General features: G+C 38.5%; 1 protein-coding gene across 1 annotated transcript; it reads right to left on the bottom strand.

Moving 5' to 3' along the window:
- Window positions 1–203: 203 nt before the first annotated feature.
- Window positions 204–9,140, bottom strand: LOC128705117 (zinc finger protein 850-like). The gene has a single exon (XM_070082025.1). The coding sequence runs from the start codon at window positions 8,259–8,261 to the stop codon at window positions 6,099–6,101; it is 2,163 nt and encodes a 720-aa protein (XP_069938126.1). The 5' UTR covers window positions 8,262–9,140; the 3' UTR covers window positions 204–6,098.
- Window positions 9,141–9,175: the final 35 nt, after the last annotated feature.

Here is a 9,175-nt window from a genome sequence, read left to right as displayed (position 1 = left end):
CTGGCTGGCTTGTGGGGAAGTACCCTGGATGTATGTGGGAAAGTACCCTGGCTGGTATGTGGGGAAGTTCCCTGTCTGGTATGAGGGCAAGTACCCTGTCTGGTATGTGGGGAAGTACCCAGTGTCAGTGGAACGCCTTCCATCTGAACAAAAGAAACTAATGGAAAAATAAATAAAGAAACGACTAGGAAAAATAAGAATAATGATTTTTGAGGATTTTACTTAAAATTTAAATATAATAAAAAAAAATGGCCTTCGGTTCTTGTAGTTGGGCAGGAGTAGGTATGGCCCTGGATAGATCTTCTGATATTATTGATGTAGGTTATCCTGGGCGGATGGTGATAGTCCGATGTTTTGGAATCTCCTACCACTTGGATGGAGCACCACAAGTAGAACAGGTAAGGGCCAGCAGTAGTCCAATAATGTTAATGAGTCTCATTAACAAATGTCTTGCTCCTTTATCTGGCGTCTATCCTGGATGACCATGCCAGGAACAGAGCTGGTAATAAGAAAAAATAACTGGTTACCAATGGTCATGATAATATAACATTTAAGAATGGAAAAGAATGATAAATGCCAAAATCATTACTGGTAACCAGCAAACAAAAGAAAGGAACAAACAGTAATACTCCTGGTAGATCACCCTACCTGATTAGGAGAAGAGTGGAGGTGAAGTGACTCTCCAAACTTCAACCCACACCAGGTAAGGTCAATATTACCAGGAGTAGAAATTTGAACAAATCAGACACCAAGAACTAGTTTCGCCCCAGCCCGCCAGAGGGGGAGGGGGAGGGGGTGCGCGACGTAACTCGCTAATGGTTCCTGGTTGCCTGAACAACCTTAACCCCACTTACGCCTACTTTTCCCTCACACCCAGGCTGGTTTGTGGGGAAGTACACTGGCTGGTATGTGGGGAAATATCCTGGCTGGTTTGTGGGGAAGTACCCTGGCTGGTATGTGGGGAAGTACCTTGGCTGGTTTGTGGGGAAGTACCCTGGCTGGTATGTGGGGAAGTACCCTGGCTGGTTTGTGGGGAAGTACCCTGGCTGGTATGTGGAGAAGTACCCTGGCTCATTTGTGGAGAAGTACCCTGGCTGGTATGTGGGGAAGTTCCCTGGCTGGTATGTGGGGAAGTACCCTGGAAGTACCCTCTACCACCACCACTTTTGTATCTTTCTACAAACTTTTTCGTGAATTCTATAGTGTTTCTCACCCTCATTTCCAGAGAGCTGGCACTAGAAGCCTTCTTTGGGCCTATGGTGGCTTATTAAGCAGTTACAAGCACTAAAAACATTGGAATAATACAAAATATATCACACCTATGCGTGGAATCATCTTCACTAGCTTGTAAACAATGGCACACTGCCTGTACCATGGAGTTCCTGGCAGTTGCGGGCCAATGACACATTCTGGAAGAATGTCTTAAGCAAAGTTTTTTGTCATTAGCCGAGGTAATATTTTGACGTAAAAATGTAGTGTTACCCAATTTTGTCGTTAGCTTATGATGTCATTACCCAAGGCTCCACTGCAAGAGAAAATTGGGTTACGAGCTCAGTCATGGAATGAATTAAACTTGTAAGTCAAGGTACCACTGTACTTTTATTCTGTAAACCATTCAAAATCATATCTTTTTCTGTAATATATCTTTCATTCTATCAAATGAGATAAAAAAAATGAGAATACAGTCATAAATACCATACAAAAATACACCACAAAGTCACTGTAAGTGCATTTTTGAGGGTCTGAAATGGATTAACCAAATTTACATTATTCCTTATAGGAAAAATTTGTTTTGGTACTAGAACAGATCAGCACTTGAACAGCCTTCTTTAACAAATTAACACTTTCAGGGTCCAGAGACCAAGTCTCAAAGTGTGCACCAGGGTAGAAGAATGTGTGGAAAAATTTTTTCGTAAAGAATTAAAGAATAGTTTTCTGTAGATAATGAAACAAAAAAGAGTTTCCTAGAATGGATGCAGTCTCTGGAAGTATTTGAAACAAGGTACCATGCACAGTGGTATCTTACATTCCTCACAAGTAAACCGAGTGTCTTTGCATCTTTGTTGCTGTCGTTTTGTTTGTGCACAGACAACACATCTCTTCTGAGCCCATTTCTTCTTAGTTGCAGGAAGCTGTATTAGAAAGTGATCAAATTCCTGCCTCAAACACTTGGGTAATTCTTGATTAATGTGTGGACAGTTTTGTACAGCAGTTGTTGTTACCTGGTACTTGATTATTAGCTGTCTGACAACAGATAATCAAAATTCACCACATGGTGATCTGTTGCCAGTCTTTATTTGGTACATACTATATGCATTGAGCATTGAAATGTCAATTAGATGGAAGAAAGGTTTCATGTACCACTTGCAATTCTTACGAACACAATCGACAAAGCATGTCATTTATCACATTTGTCAACCAAATGCATGTTTTGTGCATAATCAATCACTGTAGCTGGTTTTAGAATACGTTCATTAGTCACCCTATCCATCTTGCCACTGTCTTTAATTTTGTTATGGTGAATGGATGCCAACAATGTGACATCTCGTTTGTCATGCCACCATAATGCCATGATGTCATTGGCAGCAAACACCTGCACCTCACCACTACCAAGTGCCTATGTTGAACCTGGGCATATGTTTATGATTAGAAAGCACTATGCCACACACATTTTTCATGTTCACCTGCAAAAAATCAGTGAACAAGGGGCTTGTGTATCAGTTATAAGTATATAATGAATGCTTTTTACCAAGATATGGTGCCATCATTGTTCCCACCTCATCACCTGATGTCAGCATAGTTGCTGATCCCCTTATATATGTTATATAGATTAGCTGAGTATCATAGTATCATCCATGTGTTTATATAGAAGATCCCTTAGGCCTGTGATGGTATGACATCACGAGGTACAGCTTGAGGCAGTGAGACGAGCTACCTCAGTCTCACTAGACGGACCACCTACGAACAGGCAAGAACACTACAGGCCTGGCTCCCACCTCTCATCCACAGTCTGACAATATATAGTGTTACCATCCAACAAGGTGTTTACCTTCAACCCTCGTATCTCCTAACAAACCCCACACGACACTGAGATACCCAATAACATCCTGGTATCTTTCAATGTTTTACTTCCCATGTATACAATTATGTCCAATACCAGGCCACTCTCACAGTCAGCACAAACAGCTTTATACCAAAGCGTTTCATCTTGCATGGTATACTATACTGCTTGAACGGCAATCTGCCTTTGAACAAAATCTAACACTCATCAATTACAAGAATCTTGAATGGATAAAAGTACATGTTGAAATTTTTTTTCAGATGCATAAAAACATTTCTAATCTTGCATAACCTATCACTCTTGTCAGGCCTGGTTTTGTCAGAGAAGTGCAACATACGTAACAGTAAGATAAATCTGTTCACTGGGATGATTTCACTGAAGGCCGGGGTAGAAATTAGCTGATCTGTAGACTCATATGATTTTATATTATGCTTATAGATATGAGATATAAGCATTATTGTTGCAAAAAACAAATACATTTCAACTACAGTTGTCTCTTTCCATCAGTGTAGCCTTGATTGTGGTGATATGATTGTATTTGCCATGGTGTACTCAAAATACAGTGGACTCCCAAGTTTCATGATTAATCCATTCCAGAGAGTCTGCTGAATGGCAAAATTCACAATTGGCAAAACCATTTTCCCCATAAGAAATAATGGAAATCCAATTAATCCATTTCAGACACCCAAAAGTATTAACAAAAAATATTATTTTTAAAGATTAAATATAGATTTACATACAGAAAGTAATGGCAAATGAAGATAAAACACTAATAAAATGGATAAATGAACATTTAACATCACACTTACCTTTACTGGAGACTCTTGTTGGTGCATAGCAGACAGGTAGGAGAGGGGAGAGAGGGAGCTGAGTTATTATGCTTCAATATGATGCTAATATCATCTCTACGGTTTATTTATCTATCACAATTCATCTAATAAAGAATATTAATAACACAGAAATGTGATACATACTCTACAATGAATAAAATATGTCACATATGTGAGGAGTAAGTGGTGGTGGTGGTGTTGGGTTTATAAGTGCCACTGAGAGAAGACATACATATTAGTGGTAGTGGAGGTGCTAGCTGAAGCCACCAACACCAACCACACTAAAACAATGTATGTAATTTATAAATAAGAAATATTTACACTTACCTTGGAGGAGATGTTAGTTTAATTAGTTTGATGGAGGAGATGCTGGCAGAGGTTTAGGGTGGTGGAAGATAAAAGGGCAGCATATGTTCAGTGGCTCTATACTCCTCAAATAACATTGGAGAGTTACTTTTGTGTCATTTTTCTATCGCTTAAATGCTTAACTTACTTGCTACACCGTTAATGCTACACTTTATTACTGAGTGGTGCAATAACCTTTATTGATACCTGCTGCTTTAGTATTGTACATATCATAGAATCACTAAATCACTGAAGAAATCACATTCTCCCCTCTCTCTCTGTCTTCCACTTTGGTACTTGGCTATGAGTTTTTTTCTTGAATTCTATCACGTTTCTTTCCTTCTTAACCAAAGGCCTGGCACTAGGAGCTTTCTTTTGGCCCATGGTGGCTTATTTAGCAGTTGCAAGAAGCACAAAAAACAATCGATTATTACGAAATGTATTGTATAAACCAATGGGGTGATGGCCACTCACTGATAAACAATGGCACACCGAGTGTGAATGGTATGGGAGACTGGCTTTGTGTGTGTGCTGATGCTGGGATGCCGCTTACTTGGACACATACCAGACAGTCACTGAATCACAAGGCCAATCACGAACCACGAGGCTATATTTTGCCGAAAAAATTGCAAAAAGTCAGATTTCACGAAAGTCACAGCCGCCGAAAGGCAGGGGTCCACTGTACTTGTTACTTTCCTTGACTATATTTCCATCAAGTGCTTGTTGAAGAATAGTTCGAAGAATTCCAGTTCATTTGCAGTGTCATCAAACTGATGGGGATTGGGTACAAAAGTGGGATTTTGCTGCCAATCCCAGATTCAGTTTGCTGGTGGATAATGGATATGATAAGCTGGTTGTGGTTGTAGTTGTGGTTGTTGTGTGAGGGTGGTTGACACTCCACTTTGTCCTGGATCTGATGAGTCAGCTGTGTGGGTCTCAGTCTGGGCTGGTGCATCATGCTGTGAGCCCGTGGCACCACCACCTACTGATGCCTGCGGTCTATCAATACCAAGTGTAGCCACACCATCCTCACTTTCACTGTCTATTCCAGGTTTAGGGCCATGGGATGTACTACAGGATGTACCCCGTCCCTTTGGAATTGCATATGGTACACTACTCAAACACATGCGGTGGCAAATATACTGACGCTTCACTGGTGAATATGATTCATTACTAGCATTACTCGAATGGTCATCAAGAGCAATAAAATCAAAGTCCAAATCACTATCATCACCATTACTCATGCCCAAGGCCTGGCCATGCAAAAAACATTAGTTTTCTCTTGCAATAAGGTACAGATGAACGTGACTGAGACACACCAACACCCAAGGTGGAAGGTTGAGGGTCGTCAAGATTTTCGGCACTATTTTCAATATCTTGAGCATTGCTTTGGGTCACAAATTGATCAAAACCATAGGATTCCTCTTCAGATCCACTTCTATCAGTGTTAGAACTATCAGTTAGGAAGAGGAAAGCCCCAATTTGCCTTGGAGTGAGAGCTGCCTTGCCAGGAGGCATGGTAAACAAAGCACACTGAGGCAGCATTCCCACAATGCCATGTGGGCGCCTAGATTTTCTGTATACTGTGCACACTGACCACACAGACCCATTCTCATATTTGTATGCCTACCAGCCTTCTCGTGCTAAATTTAAGACCGCTAGAATTTTGGCGGAGTTCTATGGTTTGGACCCTGGCTTCAAATTATCATGGGGGAGCACTAAACCCATAGGATTATGTAGCACATGTGGGGGGATGGAAGGCATTCAGGGAACCAGAGCACAAATCCAATTCCCTAGATCAAGAGCCCCTCACCAGCATCAAGGAACCTCCTTTGAAGGGTCCTGGTTTCAAAGCCATAGAACTATGGAACAGACCCTGAAAGGTTTAGGCTCGAGTTCTGAGGTTCCACTGCATCTCTTGTATGTATTTGCATGTGTGACACAAGATGGCTTTTTTGAGTAAAACATTTCAGACATTCTGAACACTGAAATGGTTTATCTCCTGTATGTACTCGCATATGTGACACAAGATGGCTTTTTTGAGTAAAACATTTCAGGCATTCTGAACACTGAAATGGTTTATCTCCTGTATGTAATCTCATATGTGACACAAGATAGTCTTTCCGAGTAAAACATTTCAGACATTCTGAACACTGAAAAGGTTTAACTGCTGCATGTGTTTGCACATGTGTCAGAAGATGGCTTTTTTGAGTAAAAGATTTCAGACATTCTGAACACTGAAATGGTTTATCTCCTGTATGTGCTCGCATATGTATCACAAGAGTGCTTTTTTGAGTATAACATTTCAGACATTCTGAACACTGAAATGGTTTATCTCCTGTATGTACTCGCATATGTCTCACAAGACTGTGTTTTTGACTAAAACATCTGAGACACTCTGAACACTGAAACGGCTTATCTCCTGTATGTATTCGCATATGTGACACAAGATGGTCTTTTACAGTAAAACATTTCAGACATTCTGAACACTGAAATGGTTTATGTCCTGTATGTATTCGCATATGTGTCACAAGACTGCGTTTTACAATAAAACATTTCAGACATTCTGAACACTGAAATGGTTTATGTCCTGTATGTACACGTGTATGTTTCACAAGACTGCTTTTTACAATAAAACATTTCAGACATTCTGAACACTGAAATGGTTTATGTCCTGTATGTATTCGCATATGTTTCACAAGGCTGCCTTTTTCAGTAAAACATTTCTGACACTCTGAACACTGAAATGGTTTATGTCCTGTATGTATTCGCATATGTGTCACAAGACTGCCTTTTTCAGTAAAACATTTCTGACACTCTGAACACTGAAATGGTTTATGTCCTGTATGTACACGTGTATGTTTCACAAGACTGCCTTTTTCAGTAAAACATTTCTGACACTCTGAACACTGAAATGGTTTATGTCCTGTATGTACACGTGTATGTTTCACAAGACTGCCTTTTTCAGTAAAACATTTCTGACACTCTGAACACTGAAATGGTTTATGTCCTGTATGTATTCGCATATGTTTCACAAGACTGTGTTTTACAATAAAACATTTCAGACATTCTGAACACTGAAATGGTTTATGTCCTGTATGTATTCGCATATGTGTCACAAGACTGCTTTTTACAATAAAACATTTCTGACATTCTGAACACTGAAATGGTTTATGTCCTGTATGTACACGTGTATGTTTCACAAGATTGCGTTTTTCAGTAAAACATTTCTGACACTCTGAACACTGAAATGGTTTATGTCCTGTATGTACACGTGTATGTTTCACAAGACTGCCTTTTTCAGTAAAACATTTCTGACACTCTGAACACTGAAATGGTTTATGTCCTGTATGTATTCGCATATGTGTCACAAGACTGTGTTTTACAATAAAACATTTCAGACATTCTGAACACTGAAATGGTTTATGTCCTGTATGTATTCGCATATGTGTCACAAGACTGCGTTTTACAATAAAACATTTCAGACATTCTGAACACTGAAATGGTTTATGTCCTGTATGTACACGTGTATGTTTCACAAGACTGCCTTTTTCAGTAAAACATTTCTGACACTCTGAACACTGAAATGGTTTATGTCCTGTATGTACTCGCATATGTGTCACAAGACTGCTTTTTACAATAAAACATTTCTGACATTCTGAACACTGAAATGGTTTATGTCCTGTATGTACACGTGTATGTTTCACAAGACTGCCTTTTTCAGTAAAACATTTCTGACACTCTGAACACTGAAATGGTTTATGTCCTGTATGTACACGTGTATGTTTCACAAGACTGCCTTTTTCAGTAAAACATTTCTGACACTCTGAACACTGAAATGGTTTATGTCCTGTATGTATTCGCATATGTGTCACAAGACTGCGTTTTACAATAAAACATTTCAGACATTCTGAACACTGAAATGGTTTATGTCCTGTATGTACTCGCATATGTGTCACAAGACTGCTTTTTACAGTAAAACATTTCTGACACTCTGAACAATGAAATGGTTTATGTTTCTGCATATTTTACTTCATTTTAAAATATTTTAGTCATTCAACATTGGTATAGTTAATCTTTCTTATGTACTCTCAAGTGTATTTCAAGATTTAGTCTTTTTGGTAAACTTTTTCTACCAATGAGCACTAATAAAGTTTATTTTCATCTTTAAAGACTACTATGATTTTTTTTGTGTGTTAGAAGACTAATATACATACTGCAACACTGTATATATATACACTAAAACACTGCATACATGTACTATTACACTGTTCTACAACACTGTACAAATGTATTACAACACTCTATATGTACTAAAACACTGTATAAATACAAATGAATATTTTTATTATTTGCTCTTGTGTTTAAAAACAGATTTTTTTTAAATTTTAACTACAGCATTACTAAATTGTATTTATTGATGAATTGCCATACAATTCATAAGAATCACAAGTGTTGCCCTTCTCATAGTAAAAAAGATATATTGTCTGGGAAGATACAGCCTGGTAGTGTTCCACAAAACACTTCTGCAATATCAGTTGTTGTTGAAGACACTTAACACTGGTACTTCTTGAACTACTGAAGATATAGTGTCTGGGAAGATACAGCCTGGTAGTGTTCCACAAAATACTTCTGAAATAGAAACATGAGAGAGTTTAGTACAATATTCCACCAATTCATGAAATATTACCACCTGAACCATTACTTCTTATATAAATTTTGTGTGCAATTTCAAGATAATTTTGCATAACTTTACTCCACCTTACTACCTCACATTTATATTAAGTTTAAATAAAATTGTAAAACAGTTAACCACTACTTCTTGTCTAGTTTTAAGTACAGTTACTATGTACTTATTATCTTGTCTTGTTTTAATTAGTACTATGTATTAGGATTAGTTTGCCCAAAATGTCCCGGCATGATAGAGGTTCTCTTTGTA

Source organism: Cherax quadricarinatus, unplaced genomic scaffold (genome assembly GCF_038502225.1).
Source record: "Cherax quadricarinatus isolate ZL_2023a unplaced genomic scaffold, ASM3850222v1 Contig6145, whole genome shotgun sequence".
Lineage (NCBI taxonomy): Eukaryota > Metazoa > Arthropoda > Malacostraca > Decapoda > Parastacidae > Cherax > Cherax quadricarinatus.
Note: the sequence above shows the minus strand (reverse complement) of the source record. Positions and strands in the feature narration are given on the sequence as shown.